This window comes from Eleginops maclovinus, chromosome 15 (genome assembly GCF_036324505.1).
Source record: "Eleginops maclovinus isolate JMC-PN-2008 ecotype Puerto Natales chromosome 15, JC_Emac_rtc_rv5, whole genome shotgun sequence".
In the NCBI taxonomy this organism is placed as follows: Eukaryota; Metazoa; Chordata; class Actinopteri; order Perciformes; family Eleginopidae; genus Eleginops; species Eleginops maclovinus.
Genome location: NC_086363.1, coordinates 20,835,381 through 20,857,754, shown reverse-complemented (window position 1 = coordinate 20,857,754; position 22,374 = coordinate 20,835,381). Strand labels below are relative to the sequence as shown.

Sequence of the window (22,374 nt, the reverse complement as noted above, 5' to 3'; positions counted from 1 at the left end):
ACATGATATTCTGCTCTTATCTGTTTGTTTATGTTGAACTTAAAATAACTTTCGTTTAATTTATCATCTGTCTGTTGTACAATACAGACAGATTCCCCTGTGCAATATAAACACTGATTTGCCATTGAACTGGTGCTATACTCTCTTTATCACTTTTCATGAATGTCCCAAAACTCTTTTATTTGAAGGTTGCAATACTTTAATATGCTTTTTTTATATCATTGAGTTTTGCTTAAACTGCTGCTCCTCATTTTTGAGCCATGGTTGTGTACTTATTTGTCTTTATTTTTATTTTATGACCAACGTCTGCTTTTCTTTTTTCTTTTTGCATGCCTTTTCTTTTACCTGCTAGTTCACTTTCGCTGTAAATGTCCCCGCTGACAGAATACTGATTCTGATAGTTAAAGTTTTGTAAGCTTCGTCCTACCTTTCAGAGAACACCCTGTTACATTGAGGTGGTTTTACATGTTAGTAAGGAGAAAGACAATGTGCAGAACAGGTCACACGCCTTGCTCAAAGTTTGTGGTCGCCTCAATTCATTCTGGTGTGTTGATTTGACTGTCAGTGGAATCTTGGTAGTGTTACTTTTTTTTTTTCAGAGTATCTTCATGCATGAATGTACAACAGTGTGAGAGACATTTCCCACGGTAGACATGCACCCAAGCACCAAAAAGGGCACAAAAGGCAGGTTTGTTTTCCATTAGTAACTTTTAGTAGACAGGACAGGCTTGTACAGCAAGAGGTATAGGCTGAGGTAAGTGTGTGTGTGTGTGTGTGTGTGTGTGTGTGTGTGTGTGTGTGTGTGTGTGTGTGTGTGTGTGTGTGTGTGTGTGTGTGTGTGTGTGTGTGTGTGTGTGTGTGTGTGTGTGTGTGTATGTGTGTGTGTGCCCCCCTCACCCACCTCACCCCTCAAGCTATAACATCAAGTTTTAACCAACAAGTGACCTCATGATGTCTCCTATTCTCTACCGTACATCACCCTCCTATCTAACATCAGATAAAGAGGCCAGGATGTGGAAACTTAGAAGAAGGTTTCTCACTTCACCCCCTCATCTGTTGCCTTTCCTGTAAGTCTCTGCTGTGTGATACTAGCAGAAATTAAGTGAGCCTGCCGACTATATGCATGGAGATGAAGTGTTGAGACCACCATATGGCCTGGGATAGGGAAACAAACACAGACTTTTGTTAGCTTGCCTGAGAAAGCAGGGCTTGGGAATCGGATGGCTTCATTGACAGGCTTTAGACATACTGCCCAGCCTCCTGGGAGCTGGGACAGGTATACTGTGAGATGAAACAATGGTTAACAATGGTGTGCTTTACTTGGCCGTGGCACTGAAACATTTCTAATCTCGACCTGCATAGAAATCCTGTGGGCCAGATCCCGATAAGTCCCATCAGAGGTCCAGCTCTCTGGTGGATACACAGGACATTTACTCAAGTATTGTACCTGAGTACAATGTTGAGGTACTTGTACTGAGTACTGAGTCTTCTCAGATTATGTTACTTTATTTTATCAAGATCCCTCTGCTTTGCGTCGGGGTCCCTGATCCGCCTGTCGGGTGTTCTTTTCTCCAAATACTTCTACTCCACTACCTTTTAGAAGCCAATATTGTATGTTTTACTCCACTACATTTATTTGACAGCTTTGATTACTAGTTACTTTTAAGGTTTAGATTATTAGCTAATACTAGATCTATATCAATTATTGACATACAGCCCCGGAAAAAATGAAGAGACCACTCCACATGTTTCTTAAATCTGTATCTCTACATGTATGGCAGCCATTCCAGTGTCTGTTGAATTCCAACACAGAGAAAAGTTGTCAGTAGTTTATAGAATACAACCTATAAATAGTGAAACCACAGAAAGTGATGATGCTGAAGTGTTCTCTTGATGTTTTCCGGAGCTTTATATGTATATATAGATATCCAGCAGCACTATATAAAGTTATTCAAATCAGCTACATTTACCAGTTGTGATAAAACCACATGAATAATCATAATAGTAACCCAGTAACTCAATATATACCATTCTGAAATAGGCCAATATGCATAACAAGTTTTACTTTTGGTACTTTAAGTATATTTTAATGCCAATACTTTTAAACTTTTACTTAAGTAAGATTCTGAATGCAGGACGTTCACTTACTCTTAAAATGTACTAGTGCTAATTTCACTAAAGTAACCACTACTTCTACAACTACTTCTTCCACCACTGATGCACTACACTTCCCTAACGCTGTAGCTTCCTGCTGGGCTGTGTCATTATATGTTGTTTAACAGTTTACTGCCTGGAGGTTGTCGAGCGGTTCAGTGCCGTTAAATGGTGCCGGCACCAGCGGTCAGAAGAGAACACTTTTGATGTTGCACCAGCCTCCCCTGCCCAGAGCGGGGTGGCTGGTCAATAACTGGCCACAGTTTCCATCAGAGCTCCACATGTTTGAGCTGTGACGTGGTTTTGATTATAATGGTGGAGAGAGGGGTGGGGTGAGGGCAGCCATATGCCAGCCTCGGCTCCCCAGGGATTAAGCCAGCAGCTTAATGAGCCGCCCACAGGAATAAGTGCTGCTTTAACCTTAGTGTTGTGACTGCTGTGGGGGGTGGGGGGGCTTGATTTACAGAGACTGATGGGAGAGGAGGAGCAGCCGCTTCCTGTCTGTTAGCACACATGTAGTCCTTTCCCCCTCAGGAAGGTTCCTAACGGAGGGAAATGACCCTGCAGTCTCTAAGTGGCAGCCAGGAGAGAGCTGTATGAATTCTCTAGATGAGGGAAAGGAGTTTCAGTTGTCCTTTTTTACTCTCCTTTGTCTTAGGATACAGCGGACCATCCTTTAGGAGAGGAAAGGAGAACATACTGTCCCACAATTCCTTGCGACCTTAACTTTTAAAGTGATGCACTGTTTGGTCCTTCATGGAAACAACCTTGGCCGTCACAGGCAGATCCTGTTGCGGTGCTTATTAAGCTTTGCATAACTCATGCAATAATGGTGATAAGTGTGTAGGTCACAAGTTTTGCATATGTTGCATACATTTGTATCTATCAAATAGTAAAAAAAAAAAAAATGGGATTCATGTGGATGACTAAAAGAGGAAACGAGAGTGAGTAACCTTTCATTTGAATTCTATAATAGATAGAATAGAATAGATATAGATGGTTCACGCGTTTCTTCAGCCCACATGAAACAACATGACTAAAACACACTGACAGCAGCCATAGAATGTTCCAGGATAAAGCTTTCACCCATGGCTCGGCTCAAAGCCATTCAGATATTCAAAACTATTTTCTTCAATTTCTGATACTGGTAATTAATTAGAAATATTTCAATTCTGCTACTGTTTTACTGTTTTCAACAGTTTTAAATAGTGCTTGTGAAACTAATTGGTCTTATACCTTACTTTTTGAATATTAACATGTTTCTCTACAAAATCCTGTTTAAACTCAACAACAGAAGCCTACGGTCACAGCAAAGCAAAATTCACCATAGTCCGGTTCACAAAGTAGACATGAGAGAGTGTAAATAGTGAAAGCACTGACGTGCTGTACACTTCCACAGCACAGGGAGGAAGCTGAAGAAGTGAAGGTGGTGCATTCAGCAGCTCTCTACTCTGCCATGGATTAAACAAACTCTTCATTTCAAGACTACTCTGCACGCACGTCACATCACACCATGAGAAAGAAGATAGAAACGCTTTAAACATGAAGAGAACACAGGAAGCAGGATTTGGAACAGTCTAAAGCACAGACAGCCACAGAACAAATGACATGTAACCCTAACCCGCCACCTCTCATACCAATACTTACTGTTTGAATTTAAAATGTCGGATTTAGGACTGATTTTGTGAGCTCTCATTAAGCCAGCATTCCATTACTGCTGCATCAGCATCAGAGAGCTCTTCACTATTTGTTCTTGGAGTATCTGGATGGAGCCCACCGGCTGTGTTGTGCTGTAACCTCAATCCAAACCAAGGAGAGGCCATCTGGTCTGTCACTTCTATCACATTACAGCGGAAATCTCTTTCCTGATCAAGTCTGTGATTCAAGAGGCTTCACAGCAAGGACTGGGCTCCTTATTGTCACAGTGATTTATTTATGTATTCATATATTGATTGGGGCTGGTTATAATTGATGCTGGACTCCAGCAGGACACACAGTAGAAACGCCCCAGCAACCTGACTGCACCATGATTGATGGTCTGTCAATCACACAGGAAGCTCCGTTTCTCAGGAGGGATTCTGCGCTAGACACACTACACTTCTCACAGGTCAGACAGTCAGTCAGTCAGTCAGTCAGTTAGTCAGAGCCGGGACCCACAGTGCTCCATGTGCTCTGGAATGTAGTAACCCGGCAACCGTTTTTACAAAAAAAAAGTGTTTTTAATCTGATGCGTCCATGATCACGCTGTCAGGTGTTCTATTTTCAATAATGACACATGATCCCTCACATATGAGGGCGGCAGTGTCAGCTCTGTGTTTTTCTTCTGCTGGTCGGGGTTGCACGGAGAGGGTGGAGCAGGGAGGACCCAGAGTAAACCCAACATGTGCTGCAGCCTCGTTTGACTCCAGTGAAACTGTGAAGATGAAACGCAGGAGCAGGACACAGGCCTCCTCGGCCTATTCATAGAATGACTGGTCGACTTGGCATACAGTAAGTCACTGCATCAGCAGAAGTGCCTACCTCTGGATACAAGAACTGATTGGTCCTTACATCATCCGGGCTTTGCCATCCTACTGATGAATGGAAAAAAACACCCTTACACCAAATGAGTGTTTGAGCCTTTGAACCACATCCTGTAAGTCATGATGATGCAGAGATAGCTGTGGGCTCTCTGGCGCGGGGCCTCAGCTGCGTGTTGCACCTTCTTTACATCTGCACATTTGCAGCAAGATGCAGAACCCACAATCTGAAATGAACAGTTTATAAAGCTTTGTCAATTTAGACCCGTGCTTTACTTTTGTATCAGAGAGTATTTCTTCAGCGTGGTTATCATAAACCTGAGGCCTTTGTCCCCAACACATATCTCTAGCAGAATCAGTGAGAGCATTAACCTGTAAATGCTCATCAATGTCTCTACTAATAACATGTGATCTGAACTCAGTGTTTGTTGAAGATCAATGTTAAATGTTGGAGAATGTTTGGAAGTTACAACAAAGAGTTCTAACAATGCTTCATCTCCTCCTGTTACCCTGATCCAACATGGCAGCAGTCTCAGATGTGTTTTTTTCAATAGGGCTGTCCTGCATATTTCACTCACTACTATAAATAGAGAGGGCTGTTTAGTGATGATTGATGTTTGAAGCTGCTCTCCAATGTAGGATTTTGTCTTTCTCTATCTCATCTCGGTTTCTTGTGAGGACAAATACATGTAATTACCTGAAAGTGTCAAACTGTCCCTCTATGTTATCTACAAAGACTTTGGAGGTGTTCCTCTCTTCTGTGCTCATCTGCTACTTTGTTCCGAGGCCCAGGGTACGCCAGACTGAGCACTCACCAGTCAGTCAATACACACATATGATATAGCTATGTATTTGAACAGACGAATACATGTTATTATCCAGCTGTCATAGCATTTACTGTCAATGATGAAACTGCAATTCTGTCTAAAATGAAAGTGAACAGTGCATGCCTTGTACCTGGAAGAGAAGCACTTTCATAAGTGGAAAGATAACTGATGGGTTCCTCTGAGGACCAGATGAGTATTCCAATGAAGATAGCAAGAGTGTATTCATCCAGATCCCAGGAAAGGAGAGATTGTGCATGGGAGAAGGTTAGCAGTCTGCACGCTGCTGTCTGCACGCTGCTGTCTGCACGCTGCTGCTGTCTGCACGCTGCTGCTGTCTGCACGCTGCTTTCTGCACGCTGCTTTCTGCACGCTGCAGTCTGCACGCTGCTGTCTGCACGCTGCTGTCTGCACGCTGCTGTCTGCACGCTGCTGTCTGCACGCTGCTGTCTGCACGCTGCTGTCAAAAGTCTGCACGCTGCTGTCTGCATGCTGCTTTCTGCACGCTGCTTTCTGCACGCTGCTGTCTGCACGCTGCTGTCTGCACGCTGCTGTCTGCACGCTGCTGTCTGCACGCTGCTGTCAAAAGTCTGCACGCTGCTGTCTGCACGCTGCTGTCTGCACGCTGCTTTCTGCACGTTGCAGTCTGCACGCTGCTGTCTGCACGCTGCTGTCTGCACGCTGCTGTCAAAAGTCTGCACGCTGCTGTCTGCATGCTGCTTTCTGCACGCTGCTTTCTGCACGCTGCTGTCTGCACGCTGCTGTCTGTCTGCAGGGCTCACAATAAGCACCTCACTCATTTTTGCAGGCCTTTTCTTTAATCTTCCATGCTGTTCTTGCTTTAATAAACACAAGAACTCTCGGAGAATGTTACACACGGAGAACCTGGACAAGGTTTTATGAATATATTTATGGAGAAACTGCACATAATTCACTTGGAACTTGTAGAGGAACATACTTAAAACATACTTTTAAAATACAATGCTGATAATGCTGAACATATTAATACGTTATGAAAGTAGTCATCAGTTCATTTTTAAACTGATGAACCCTCTGACGGCGTAGCAGCAGTATTTTATCTGAAGGCTCAACCCCCCCTCAGAGGGTCACTGGGTGTCCTCTGTCCTCCTCCTCCAGCTGCTGCAGCACTGCTGCTGTGTGTCTGCTGACACTGAACGGCCCCGACACAATGGTGTCACCGCAGCACACGCCCAGCTTCAGATGGACAGGCGGAGCAGCTTGGATGGAGGCTTGTTCAACACAGTATGGAAAGAGGGGAGGGAGAGAGGAAAGAGGATCATGGGAGCAGAGATGTTTGAGGCCTGTGTTGTTGTGATCTACGCCCAGCGGAGCCGCAGACGAGTTCACTCAGCATGGCTTCCCTGGTGACTGAGGCCCTGTGTCTGGGTGAGGGCAGGCAGCAGGAGGTGGTGCTGTGTCGGCGGTTTCCTCTGTGATGTGCCAGGCGACCTCAGTGACCCCGCGGTACGGAGCCTGGCCTGCCTGAACGAGAGCTGCTCAGCCAGAACATCGTTCTCTTACAGTTTTCTAATACCAAATAAATAGTTTTTTTTTCTCACCTTGGGATTCCAAAATACAGGTCTGGCCAACACACATTTGAATTGTCCACGCTTCTAAACTGGAACTGTCCATTGTGGTGACTGAAAAGTCATCCGTAGGCAGCTTGCTCAGTAATTTTACCTATATAAGGTTTTCCGAAAAAACTCAGTCCAACTAATACGACAGAGTAGAACACGTCTTTAAAAAACTTGGAAGTTACTGCTGATGCTCAGTGAGCCTCAGACTCTGATTGTTAAGATGATTTTCTTCTGAAAGATACGGTCAAAAACAAGCTTCTCTAATTTCTACAGTGACTTCACCAGCGCTTTAATGAAAGTTACAATATTTTGAACTAGAATGCTGGTATAGTGCAGAGACAAGAGGGTGCATCATGTGACAGGGAGCTTATCATTAGCCTTCTTCTTCTTGTCCTTTGAGTCTGGGTGCTCACTACTCACCTCCCCATCTTGCTGTCTTTCCATTCCATCAGTAACCCACTCTGTTCCACTTCTGACTCATTCTCCCTCCTCCTTTTTCAGCCACTGTCCTTCCTCCACTGCTCCATGCTCTCCTCTTTCGCCCCTGTCATCTTTTTACCCTATTATTCCCTGAGTGACCCTCTCTGTCACTCCGCCTGTCTATTCTGGGGTTCGTCCTCCTGAAGGGCACAGCATGAGGAAGGTGTAAAGTGAATAATTATTTCATGATGTGTTGTGTACACTCTGACAGGGTGAGAAACAGCTCGGTAGCATCATCCTCGCCCGTGCTGGCTGAGGGAGGAGAGGGCAGACAGAGGGGGAGGAGATATCTGGGGCTGTGGGCTTTGTGTTGTCCCATGGAAACGGATTATTAATTACAGTTTGGATCATAGCTTCATGGTGGAATCAGTTGCAGAGATAAATATTTTATGTTAAATGTTTGCTGGTGTAACTGTAGCATTGGGCTCACTTTTTATTCATGTATGTTACCAAGCGTTAGCACCAGGTCCTGCAGTTCTGCTTCTGGGGTTCCCTCTCCTGCAGTGTGTTCTATACTGCAGGTTTTTTCTTCATGTGAAAAGGCTAGACTCCTTTGTTTACTTCTGTCCCCAAGTGACATCACCATGTAACACTTGCGCTTCTATTGGCTAGCGCTCTACATTGTAGGTGATTGGCTAAGGGATGGGACATCTCTGAGCAGTTAACCAATCACAACAGAGCCGGAGTATGAGGAAAAATAAAGACTTTTTTGAACATTAAAGCATGGAAACATTTCAAAATAAAGGCACACAATACAATTATGAACCTGAAAATTAGCGTTACATGTCCTCTGTAAATTCTACATGAGAAATGAAAACCCTAACCTAACCCTGCAAAATTGTCGATGGTTATAAATGAAAAACATATAATAACTATTGTTTCATAAACTGCATTAATGGAAAAACATAGCAGCCAATATAAAAACATGCACCAAACAATATGTTTGATATCGTTGTTATAGCTGGTTGTGATTATAATGTGAAATATATTGCTCATGTAAGCTATGGTCTAACAGTTGCTTTATCATCTTCAAAAGCTCACACATGACTTCGGATGGATAAGATGGAGTAGACACGCGTTGAGTCTCGCACCCAAAACTTAATATTTTAACTTTCCCAAAGCCCATAACTCTGCTTTAAGTTAATTAAAAGTGAATAATAATATAATCTCACCGAAACGCATCACCGAAATGACAACCAAATCAACTAAACAGAGCAAAAAAGAACAAAACGCCAAGACCGACTTTCCAGAGGAAGCTAGCAATGAGCTAAGCATGGCGTCCATATCAGGCCTCTTGGACGATTTCCTTAAAGCCCTGTCCGCCGATTTCAGGATGACCATATCGGCCCTCGACTCAAAGCTAGATCAAATTCAAAAGCTCACACTTGTAAGTGATCTTCAGCCACAAACTCATGTCAAATGTGCTTCAAATGAACATCCAGGATGTATTTTCAATAAGTGCTGATTGGCTCTCAACCCTATACAGTGTGAGCCATCCCTGTTCTTCCCATGCAGTCCTGGTGTTAGTCTGTGGATCTCTGCTCAGTGGACACCAGGATAGATAACAGGATGTTTTACACACACCCTGGTTTCATTATCTTAGCTTCTGTTCTGACTCTCTTAGCTGCTCTTAAGCTGTGATGGGCAAGTTAAAAAATCAAAATGTAATACAGTACCTATTACTTATTACTGTCTTTTTAAAGTAATACGTTACATTACATATTAGAGTCCATTTTAAGATTCTTTTATTTGTTTAAAAAATCTTTAAATGGTCTCGCCCCGTCTTACCTCTCTGAGCTGCTCCATCCTTACACTCCTGCCCGGTGACTCAGGTCAGCTGATCAGCTGCTCCAAGGCCTAAACAGAAGCTCAGAGGGGATAGAGCCTTTCCCACTGCCAGTCCTAATCTGTGGAATGACCTCCCATTGCACATTAGACAAGCCCCTTCACTGCCCATTTTTAAAACTTGTCTTAAAACCCATTTCTATTCCTTGGCTTTGAGACTATGTTTCTGTATTTGTTTCATTGGTCTTGTTGTTTTGATATTGTTATTGATTTTTTATTGTTGTTTTTATATTGTTTTTGTGTTTTGTGCTACGTGTTTTTATCCATGTGCAGCACTTTGTTTCAGCTGCGGCTGTTTTTAAAGGGCTTTATAAATAAAGTTGATTGATTGATTGATTTCATTATTACTGTCTCTGAACTGTAATGTGTTACACTACTTTGAGTTACTTTCACCAAAATAACCGCTAAAGTATGGCTTTAAATGCTAAAATGTAGTTTATTGCAGCTCATTAATTAAAGCTATCTGTCTATCTGGCAGTACATGCTGAACATTAGGAAAAGAGCGAGAAATTAAACTCATGCTCCGTTTAAGTGGGCTGGATAATATGTGATACCGGTAACATGACGTCTCTGTGTGTTATTAATAACATGTTAGTGGAGCCTCTGCACGGCCCTGTAACCTGCTGTATATGAACGAGTCTCTATTCAACGTTAGCTCGCCTTGTCATTGGTCTGTTTACGGGGATTTGGCTGACAAGCTTTCTAAAAGCCGGTGATTCCACAGAGGACAGAGGCTGCAGATCTTCAACACTCTGCCACGAGTCTCTGAACTTCTCGGGGTTCAAGCAGCAGACCAAGAGAAGGTTACCTTATGTTGCTTCGGCCTGCGCGCACTCCTGTCTGTTTCTTTTCTCGGAGACTGCAGCTCTGCATCGTGAATCTGTTTCTGCAGCCCTCTTAACCAATAGCAAACAGGCTTACTGAGTTACTATTCTACCTGCACAATTATTTCTCTGGAGTTGGAATGTCTCGCGATGTTTGTGAATTCTTAGAAACAAAGTCTGCTTCCAGAGCGTCCCGTGCCATCTCTTCCTCTAATGAACCCCGCCTTTCTTCCCCCCATCAAATATCAATGCTGTGTCTCCATGGATGGCAGCCCCCATATGTACATACCTTCAGAGCTGCCCCTGAATCATTCATGCAGTGGCACGTGTGCATGGGCGTGCCTCAGGATGAACCTCCCAACACACATCTATGGTCTGTTAGACATGGAGCTCCTATTTAATAATGAGTTAATACATTTGCATCCTATTGGCTCCAATTAAAAACCTATTGACATTTCATCTAGTGTTGTATGAACAGCATTTAGCATTTACTTATAACAGATAGAGTCCAGTACTGCTTTGGGATTGGGTTTTCCTGTGCGTTCATTGGTGTCATGTTGAAAGGAGGTCATGGACAGGACATCATGACAGGATTTTCATGTGAGCCACAAAAAAGAAAAACTGTGCGTGTCCCTATGTGATGATCTATACATCCTAGGAACTCTTAGCAAAACCTCTTGTTAGTGAACATCCTCCACTCTGATCCCTGCAGCCCTCTGAGAGGAGGAGTCAGAGTATGGGGGAGTGAACAGCAAAACAGCCCCTACAGCAAGCAGTTGGGGGATTTCTTCTGTAAAGGAGGAATAACTAATCAGCAGAGAGGACTGCGTGAAAAGAAGTGGGGAGTAAAGAGAAGAAAGAGCCTTCAGTTCTGATGAGAGCTGGGTTCTGACTGGAGGACAAACAGGGACTGAAGCTCATCGCCTTCAACATCCATCTGAGGGCTGCTGCCATTGTTCTCATTGATTGGAGCTGGTAAGAAAAGAATTCAAAAACAGAATGTGGTAGATGGTGCTTTCCATCACCATCATCACAACACCACCTGTATTGCTCCAGTGGAGACCTGAAACATGACTCAGTTGTGAAAGTAAACTTCTTAACGAGGGTATTTCTGCCCTTGGTGCTTCTACAATTGGCCTGGGCCTCTGTTAGCAGCACGTCCACACAAAGACGGCCTGATGTGTGATGTCACTCTGGAGGACAGCAGGGCCTCCACACTGATTTACATTTCACAACAACAGTATGTGAGATATTCTGTGTGTTGATACCTGATGGGCTGCCCCTAAACAGAATTAAAATTCTCCTACATCAAGCTCCAAACTCTCTACCTCCAGAGCTGATTATGTGCTGCACAGCATTGAGGATCAATACTCAGCTGCAGGGTTGTAGAGCGTCGCTGCAGAGCTGTGGTGTTGCTGCCACAGTCACACTGAGCGTCGCGTCGCTGCTGTGGTTGCCTGGCTCCTGCCTCTTGTTTGTTCTCATCTAATGTAATGCCGTACACATATAGTCAGCCATATGAGATGATTTACAGCAGGGGTAGCCAACCCGGTGCTCGCGGGCACTTGGTCGCTCGTGGGGACCATGTGAGTCGCCCGCAGGGCATGTTCTAAAAATAGCACTAGTCACCATGGAGCTTTTTTTATTTTATTTTAAAATGACAATATTGAATATACAATTTTAAAAACAAAAAAGATTTTATGTATATATGAACTCAATTCTCAACTCAGAGTTCAATTTCACGCACAAGCCAAATCTCTATTTCGCTGAGACAAGCTAGCGGCAGCAGCTACGATGGGGCGCTAGGTGCGGTTTTTACCCTAAACATGGCAGAAAAGTGAAAGAGAAATGACTTTTTTCACAATGATTGGGAGGAAGAATTCGTTTTTACAACAGTGAAAGAAACGTGCGTATGTCTCATTTGCGGGGCGACTGTGGCGACGGCAAAGCGGCACAATGTGGAGAGACACTTCAGTACGTGTCACAAAAGCTACCATGCTAACTACCCACCTGGCAGCTCACTACGTGCAGAAAAAGCCCGTGAGTTAAAGGCAGCTTTGGGCAAGCAGCAGTCTTTTTTCACGAGTGAAAGTGAAAGACTCACAAAAAGCAATGGAAGCTTCATTTAGAGCTGCACATTTCTTAATAAAGAACAAGAAATCCTTTTCGGATGGAGAGGTCTTGAAATGTGCAATGAAGCTTATTGCAAACACTGTTTTCAAAGACGAGAAGAATGGTTCCGATGTCATCTCCACTCTCCGATGTCCGCAAGTACGATGGTTAGAAGAGTGTCGGCTATGTCCGGGAACTTGACAGAGCAGCTGGACCGGGATCTGGCTAAGTGCCGGTGGTTTAGCATCCAGTGCGACGAGTCAGAAGCGGTACATGGCAGCTGATGATATTTATCCGAATGGTATTTCAGGATTTCTCCACACAAGAAGAACTCCTGATACTACTGCCACTGAAGACAACAACGAGGGGAGTTGACATTTACATCGTGGTGAAGAGGTCCTTCGTAGAGAAAAAGGCACCATTAGAAAAGGTGGTGTCGGTGACTAGGGCTCCCGCCAATGACGGGCCGACATGCAGGCTTCATTGCGCAATGCAAAGGTGACACAGACTTCCCGAAATTTCTACATTACCACTGCATCATTCACTAGCACTATGTGCAAAAGTGACCGGCTTTGATCATGTGATGACCCCTGTCGTGAAGATCATGAATGGCATCCGCTCCAAAGCCAAACAACACAGGACATTCAAAGTGCTGTTGGAGGAGCTGTCAGCTGAATATGGTGACCTGTTATTACACACAGAGATCCGATGGCTCAGCAGGGGAAGAGTTTTGCAGTGTTTTTGTCACTTTTGGGTGAAATCAAAGTGTTCTTGCAGTCCAAAGGGGAAGACACCTCACTGCTCGAGGACACTGAGTGGATACTTGACCTTGCATTTTTAACAGACATCACTGGGAAACTGAACCATTTGAACTGTGAACTGCAGGGCAAAGGCAATACTGTTGCTGAAGTGCTGTAAATGCATTTAAAGCTATGATGAGCGTGTTCTCTGTGCATTTACAGAAAAAGAAAGTGTTGCACTTTCCCTCTGTGCAGTCAGTGCTGCATGACAATGCTTCTGCATCTGGGGCTTTCGACAAAGCTGCAGAAAGGTACTCTCAAGTCATAAACAGACTTGGGCAAGAGTTTGAGAAGAAGTTTTGTGACTTTGATCAACTTTAGCCAAGTGTTTCATTCATTTCAAATCCTTTCATGCAAGTGGACATGACATACATTGCTAAGTGCAACCTTCAACGTGGATGCTGGACAGGTGGAGATTGAAATCCTAACGTTGCGAAATGACCTCCACCTCAAAGCCCTTGTGGACACAGAAAAGTACAAAGGTGTATGCACAGCAGCTATGAAAGTTGCCTGCCTTTTTGGTTCCACCTATCTCTGTGAATCAGCCTTTTCTGACGTGAACTTCATCAAGAACAAACACAGAACACGCCTTACTGATGCACATCTACAAGACTCAATCAGAGTTGCAGTGTCAAATTACACCCCAGATTACAGTACACTAGTGGACAGCATGCAATGCCAGACTTCCCACTAACAGACATTTACAGGAAAAGAAAGAGATAACAGATGTTATCAGTGAAACACCATGGCAACGGTAAACTCAAGTATTGTACAAAAATGTGAAAAATAATTTGTTCAAAAGTGTAGCAGATGTGTTGTTTTGTTAAAAATGCTTCAGATTTAGTGATTAATACAAATGTGATCTGATTCACTCAAAAATATGAAAGAGTTGATGTTCTTTTTTAAACTTTACATAATATTATATATAATATGTTATAATTAGTACAGACATGGGACAGAGTTCATGATTTGTTCAAAAATGTTACAAAGTCAGTGGTTAGTACAAACGGGATATGATTTGAACATGTGACAGTTAATGATTTCCTAACAAATGTTACAGAAGTGATACTTTGTACAAAAATATAACAGTTGTGATTTAGAACAAAATGCTACAAATGTGCTCATTCATACAAAACTGTCAAAGATATTTACAAAAATATCAGAGATGTGATAACTCTGACTTTCAAATGTTGAAATAGATTGAGAACATAAATAAATAATGTTTGAATATATCTGTGTTTCCTACCATGGTAAATCATTGTTAATTATTATTGTGAGGAATAACTAACATGTGATCAGACAGTCTTTTCACATATATGAATATTTATTATGATCATTATTAATGATAATATTATCATTAAAGGTAAACCGTGCAAATATGTTATTCAGGAAGTTTGTATCAAACAAGTAGCCCTTTGTATTACTCAGTACCTTGAAGTAGCTCAGTCTCAAAAAGGTTGTTGACCCCTGATTTACAGCATACTGACATTTTAAACATTATTAACAGACAGTTTAATTTTGAAAAACACAGCAATAAAACAGTTAGATTTCTCTCCCTCTCCATCACCACCACTTCCTGTGACAACCTCTGATTGTGCTGACGGGCGTAGGGCCTGTGGGGGGGGGGGGGGGGGGTCACATTGTCAGTCAGCATGAGGATCCTGCTGCACAGCCTTCAGCCCTTATCACTGTGTGAGTGCTCTGATCCTGACAGTAAAAGTTGCTTTGAATGTCGACAGGACTACAGGTTAGAGACATGCAGATGTTACAGAGTTCTTCTGATTATTATTTGATGCCTCTACAAAATTTCAGATAATAATGATAATTTTTGTCCATCTTGGCTGGATTCAGGCACTATACCTCAGGGTCATGGTGGTCACATGATGATCCACAGCAGACGGACATTGTGTCACTGTTTGGCTTTTTGCTTCCTTTCTCTTTCAACAAGTCATCTCTTGTCTCCACAGCTTGTGATCAGGATGTGATGTACTCAGTGTTCTCATTGTCAGGGACAAGGTCCACTGGTAGTACTAGGATGGGTTAAATGCAGAGGACCAATTTCACTGTGTGTGCTCTGCTGTGTGCATGTATGTGACAAATAAAGAGGGTTTCATCCTCCGATTCTACACCTAGAAGGGTTCCATGTGTTTATTGCTGCATCCTGCAGTCATATGAGGACAGTGAGACAGTAACAGAGAGCAAGGAGTGCAACATATCCTCCAGTGTGAGGACCAAGCCCAGAGGGAGTGCACCAGACTTTGTAGGGAATTTTTGTAGTGTCCAAACGGCAGCATCTCAACTTCCATCTCAATCCGTGATGTCACTGGGGCCAGAAAGACTTTTTCCCATTGACTTACACTGGGTCTGTAAATCAGCTGATCATTTTTTGAGTTAAATAAATGACCCGGTATGAACCCTTTCATAGCCCTTATTGGAATCATTAGGTTTTAAAAGATCTAAAATGAACTAAAAGCTGAATCCAAATTGATTTTCTCTCTCCACTCATTCTACTTAGCTGAGAGCAAGAGATCGGAGGCGGGGCTTAAGAGTTAACACCAGTGTGCATGCTCTATGAGTCCATGGATATATGTTATAATACATCCAGACTGAAGGCCAGAGTGGAACTGAAGGCCAGCACAGCCTGGATTCATCAGGTGCTGAATTACCGTGTCCTCGTTCTGCAGAGATGTTTCCATGTTGTCTTATTATTTCAGGATGTGTTTACACTAGTCCTGAGCAGTATCTACGTTACTCACCACACACGTGTACAGTAGAGCATTATTTTGTCCTTCGAAAGGGTGAAAACCAAAGGAGCAGAGATATCCTTCATTTCAGTATGAGGGAAGCATCACAAACACTGGATCCTTCAATTCCCATAATGCATCTCTGTCTACACACCCAGGTGATGTCACTGGAATAATTAGTCAGACTCGACAAAGCTCCTGCTGCACCACATAACATAAAGCGTTTCACAGCTTCAGTTTTACTCACCATGTGTTGGAAATTGATCTAAACAAATAAAATAGGTTGTGTGTATCATTTAAATATAGTCATATATCATCATCATCATCATCATCATCATCATCATATATTGTATTAAAATTAGAAAAATAATGTTTAGGTTTTAAGTTCATCTGAACAACTAGTTTCACTTCCTTTGATTTTGAAAAACCTGTGTTTGATTGTCAGGTTATATATTTGTAAACCTAACTGTAAAAGTGATGTGGTAATACATTGAAAGCAAATCTGCTAGTTAGGATGAGTTTACTTGTTTAAAAGGTTGCATGTCTGTCCCGCTATCACTAGACACATCAGCTGCAATCCAACATTTGGGCTTTTAACACAGTTTAACCATGACTGTTAATGAGAACAGAAAAATCTACGACTCCCATGAACATGAAAGTAGTCAGAGAATTTGAATGAGGGTTTCTGGGATATAATCCTGACGTTTGGCTTTTCACACCCTGTGTCTCTGTCTGGATATGTAGCTTGAATTCCAACTCTAAAAGAATGTGCAGTTTCTCACGCAGAGCAGTAGAACTTTCATATGGAGACCAGTTTTAGGGTTTTAATTTTTAAAGTATAAATCTATGTCAAATAAAAAAAACTGTAAAACCACCTACTAGTGTTTTGTCTCAGCATCCAACATGTGGAAGACAGGAGAGGACTCTGATCCCACCGACTCCACATACTACACTGTGAATAAGGGCATTGGATTAATAACTAAACAAATAACAATATTAAACACACCAGGACACATTCCAAAAGCAACGGTTGTAAAGATAATAAATTAACAGAACAATCAAAGAGCTAGGTTCACAGAGATGAGGATGTGTGTGTGCGTGCGTGCGTGCATGTGTGTGTGTGTGTGTGTGTGTGTGTGTGTGTGTGTGTGTGTGTGTGTGTGTGTGTGTGTGTGTGTGTGTGTGTGTGGAAGAGAGAGAGAGGTGAGTGTACCTCTCCGAGCGTGGTTTCCTTGCGTCTCTCCGTGCATCCCTGGTGGGAGGGACTAATGCGCAAGGAAAAGACGCAAGTAAGGGACAAGTTAAGAGAAGTGAGACGTAGCTCATGTGTCATCCACTCTATCTTTCATAGCTGTCAATTGAATAATGCCGCTGGTATCCCAAAAAATATATATAATATACGTACAACCTAACCTGCTGCCTGTAGAACTCTGTCAGCAGTCTAATGTATGCGTATAGTTTTTCTAAACACCTGTCTTGTATGCTTTCTCTTCATCCAGATTATAGATAATGGGCTGTGTGCAATGCAAGGATAAGGAAGCAACCAAATTGACAGACGAGAGAGAGACCAGCCTCTCCCAGGGAGGGGGCTACCGCTATGGGGCCGACCCCACGCCGCAGCACTACCCCAGCTTCGGGGTCGCCGCCATCCCTAACTACAACAACTTCAACACCCCCGTTGGACAGGGGATGACCGTCTTCGGGGGGGTCAGCACTTCCTCTCACACTGGAACCCTGAGGACTCGTGGAGGGAACGGTAAGAGATGTGTGATGTTCAAAGTTAGGGCAAAAAGTCAGAAGATCTGTTTTAATGTCCGTCTGGAAGAGCATTTGGTCGTTCTTTTTGTACACACAAATAATGTAATAATGCAGAATCCGAAATACTTTATTCATCCCAAACTGGGACATTTTATTGTTACAGCAGCAAAATACAATATAATAAAAACAAGATATAAACAGATAAAATAGTGCAATGAAATGGAATATTAAATGAATAATATAAGTGTAAAGTGAGCATGTTAAGTCCAGTTTACAGAGAGGCTATGGAGCAGTGAATTGTCTGCCAGCCAGAGGGGAATTATTGTACAGTGTTATTGCAGTGGGCAGGAATGTTCTCCTGAATCTGTCCTTGTGACAGCGGAGCTAGAGCAGTCTGTTGGAGATGGAGCTCTGCTGTCTGTCCAGCTGCAGATGGAGAGGGTGGGTGGGGTTATAAAAAGTACACTTTTTATGCATTTGGAGGTGTGTTCTTTATACAAGATCATATATATTTAATGCTTACAGTAGAACAACATATTGAACAGCACCCCCTGTATCATGATATGTAGCGTATCATCAGGGTTCTTGCCAATACAGCCCTGCTGCAAACACAGGATATAATGTTTGTGTAGGGGTAATGGAGCTCTAAAACACAGAGAGTTAGCTGATCACAGGCTGCTTTGGGGCAGCTGGGGTCTCTTTGAGAGGTCAACAACAAATACAGGGAGAGTTCATGGACCCTGAGGGGGGTGCAACATGAGCTAATGCTGCATCAGGATCACAGGTAGGAGAGCCACGATTCACCGTGCCACTGCTGGTGTGTGGATTCCTGACACAGTGTGCACACAGCTGCAGGTCTCCGTCACACGTGGCTTCCTGTTGCACTGGTTCATGACATGGGACTGAAGTAGGCGTGAGAAGAAGAAAAAATATGATTAGAGAGAAAAAAGTACAAAGTGATTGTACGTCAGGCTCTGATAGCTCTCTGAATTGGCAGAGGTGGGAGAAGTACTCAGATCTTGTACTTAAGTAAAAGGAGAAGTACCAGAGTGTAGGAATCAGTAAATATATAATATAATATATATATACTTAGTTACTTCCCACCTCTGTGGACTGGCAGAACACTCCCCCATCACTCACACTGAGGGGACCTTGAGCAAGACCCAGGCCGCTTCCATGTGACTGACAGGATCAGATAAAGGAAAAAAGCAGTTAGCACAGAATGATCACTGGCAGTTACTGTACATGTAACTGCCAGTAACATGTACAGTAACACACACACACACACACACACACACACACACACACACACACACACACACACACACACACACACACACACACACACACACACACACACACACACACACACACACACATTGCATATTTTCTTTTATAAAGCTGTCTTTGGCTCTGTTGCTGCTGTAGCTAATTCAAATGTCCCCTCTGATTCTGACACACACACACACACACACACACACACACACACACACACACACACACACACACACACAACCCCTCTGCCCGGCCCTGTGAGGAACATCCGGCTGGCATCAGCGCGGGCTCTGAGCGCTGATCATTGTTTATGTAGGGAATATTGCTACTCAGGATATCCTTTATGTTCGGCTGAGCCCAGGCAGGAACTCAGCGCCCCCCCAGTAGGAGCCCTCTCCCTCACTGTAGATTATTTTCTCTGCTCCATAATCCAAAATCCACTCTGTGGCAGAGGAGCAGAAAGGGCTTTGACTTTTTAATTTTCTCCTGGTGGGGAAATAAACCACGCTTCTTTCTCAACCTCTGCTATAAGACAGCTGATCCAACTCAAAATATAGTGCTTTCAACACTCTTTTAAGATGCTTTGTCTAAAAACAAGTCCCTATATCTCACTGCTTGTTACTTGTTAAGTTATTAGGTCTTATATCAAGTGTACGTTTTTGTTGTGTAGAATATGAATCAATCATCTGCTGCCTGATGGAGCTTTGAAAAACAGCAGTGATGCATTCAGGGTGTTGTTATGTAGTGAGGTTTTGTTGTCACATGAATAGCGGGTCCTCTCTAGCTGCAGCCCTATCAGCACAAGGCTCACAAACCCTCCTCTCATCATCACTGTTTCCATGAATGCCTCAGTCTGCTGAGGGCGTCTGAACGATGTGATCAAGAGACTTTAAGTGCTCTTTGAATGAGTTTGTGAGACAGGCTGACGCATTAACACGCAGTCACCTCAGAAAAAACTCTGGGAGCCTTTATTATTATCCCCGTATATGAGACAACTCAAACGAACATAGCGACTTTGGCAGAGACCCAAACCTCCTCGTGGAGGATTCCAGTTTATTACATTTTGCACAATTGAAGCGATAATTGTTTTGGCAGTAAAGGTGCATCTTCAGAACAAAAGGGAACTCACTGAATCAGTTTTGGAGATCTAAAACTTCGCTCTGGGAAATGATATTGGTGCAATAAACCTGAGTCGCAGCTACAGATTAGTCAAACTGGAAGAGCAAACTGAGGAAAGTAAATATTACATATCAATATGATGAAATATTGAATATAAAGTTCAACTAAATATTCAGTGTGTACTGCACTCCTCACCTTCAGGAAGCAGTTGAACAATATTGACTCCAGGTCTGCTGTCTTTTCTCAAAGCTTTTAACCTCAACTCATTTTTTAGGTGCAGTCCTCATTTTAGTCGAGTTGTCAGCATAGTGAACCCTTTCAAAGGTTTATGTTAGAAAAGTAGTTATTTTGACTACCATGAGCAGGGTTGCAACCATTGGATATAATGAGCACAAGATTTAATGTATTACCTCTACTGTGGACTATCCTTTTTCAAACAAATAGGCAATCTGTTTAATTTTTTTATTTCACATCAGGAATCAAAATCTGCAAAGTAACTAAAGATACTAAATGGATGAGGTGGAGTAAAGCTACACGATTTAACTCCTTTTTTTAAAACATGGAAATACTCAAAATAAAGTACACTTATCTCAGAATTGTACTTAAACAAAGTACTTGAGTAAATGTAAAGTACTTCCTACCTCTGCTGGATGGCCTCGCTTCTATTTACTGAAGCACAACTTTCCATGTCTTTTTTCTTTGGTGAAAATCTTTTCAGCTTTGTCTTTCCTCTAGAGAGGCTGATAGCCTGAGGGAAGATGTTGCAGCTTCCCAGAGCCTCTAAAGCTTTGTTAGCTGATGCTCCTGGTGAGAGAGACACACAGAGCTCAGGGACAGTGTTCATTTACAGATGGAGTCCTCACTGCTATAGAGCTATGAGAAGGAAAAGTAGATGATGACTCCTACAGGATTGTTAAGATCCACCTGGATCGTTCTTCTTATTATTTATAGACTCATGCACTATCCAGCATCTGGATATGTTGCAAATGTATTATCTTTTTAATTTATACACAACATCTATTGCACATATGTCCGTCCTGGGAGAGGGATCCCTACTCTGTTGCTCTCCCTGAGGTTTCTTCCACTTGCCCCCGTTAACTGGGGGGTTTCTTAGGAAATGTTTCCTTGTCCGATGTGAGGGTCCAAAGACAGAGGGTGTTGTATTCATATTCTGTCCAAACTGTGAAGTCCACTGAGACAGATAACAATAATAATAATAAATGTCATTTGAAGGCGCCTTTCTCGGCACTCAAGGACATCGTACATGATACACACACAAAGACAATAAAAGGAATCAACAATGCAAGTAACGAATAAAATAAAAAACAATAGACGGTGGCAGAGGAATTGGCATCAAGTGGAATAAGCAGTTTTGAACAGATGTGTTTTGAGTTGTGTTTTGAAATGGGGGAATGAATCCATGTTTCTGAGTTGGGGTGGTAATGAGTTCCAGAGACGGGGAGCAGAGTGGCTGAATGCTCTGCTCCCCATGGTGATGAGACGGGCGGAGGGGACAGACAGGTGTATGGAGGAAGAAGATCAGAGGGAGAGGGAGGGAGTGGGAACATGGAGGAGGTCCGACAGATATGGGGGGCGAGGTTGTGGATGGCTTTGAATGTTAACAGGAGGACTTTGAATTGAATACGGAACTGAACCGGGAGCCAGTGGAGCTGTTGGAGGACAGGAGTGATGTGATGGATGGAGGGGGTCTGAGTTATGATGCGGGCAGCTGAATTCTGGACCAATTGAAGTTTATGGAGGGTTTTTTGAGGGAGGCCGAAGAGGAGAGAGTTGCAGTAATCCAGACGGGAGGTGATGAGGCTGTGGACAAGGATGGCGGCAGTGTGGGGGGGGTAAGGGAGGGGCGGAGGCGATTGATGTTTCGTAGGTGGAAGTAGGCAGACCGGGTGATGTTATTGATGTGGGATTGAAAGGATAGTGTGCTGTCAAGGATGACACCCAGAGTCTTAACCTGGGGGAGGCTGAAACAGAGGAGTTGTCAATAGTGAGGGAAAAGCTGTCGGTTTTGGATAGAGTGGATTTGGTGCTGATGAGGAGAACCTCAGTTTTGTTACTGTTTAGATTAAGGAGGTTTTGGGTGAACCAGATTTTTATTTCAGAGATGCAATCGGTGAGGGAGGTGGGCGGTACAGTGGACAAGGTTTTAGTGGTGAGGTAGAGCTGGGTGTCATCAGCATATCAGTGGAATTGAATGTTAAACTTGCGGAGGATATTGCCGAGGGACAGAGCCCTGGGGCACAACTGAAGTGACGGCGGAGGGGATGGATTTAAATTTGAGTTGAATGAACTGAGTGCGACCAG

The 22,374-nt window shown here is 43.1% G+C and overlaps 1 protein-coding gene across 4 annotated transcripts in view; it reads left to right on the top strand.

The window, feature by feature from the left end:
• Positions 1-22,374, top strand: part of fynb (FYN proto-oncogene, Src family tyrosine kinase b) — a 78,991-nt gene that overhangs the window by 31,193 nt on the left and 25,424 nt on the right. For 3 of the 4 annotated variants that reach the window (XM_063902522.1, XM_063902519.1, XM_063902521.1), the window contains one exon: positions 17,400-17,656. In XM_063902522.1, coding sequence (XP_063758592.1) covers positions 17,410-17,656 — 247 coding nt within the window. In that variant the 5' untranslated portion in view covers positions 17,400-17,409. Of the gene's footprint in view, positions 1-10,874; positions 11,220-17,399; positions 17,657-22,374 lie in introns of those variants that run through there. The other variant, XM_063902520.1, reaches the window with a different exon arrangement.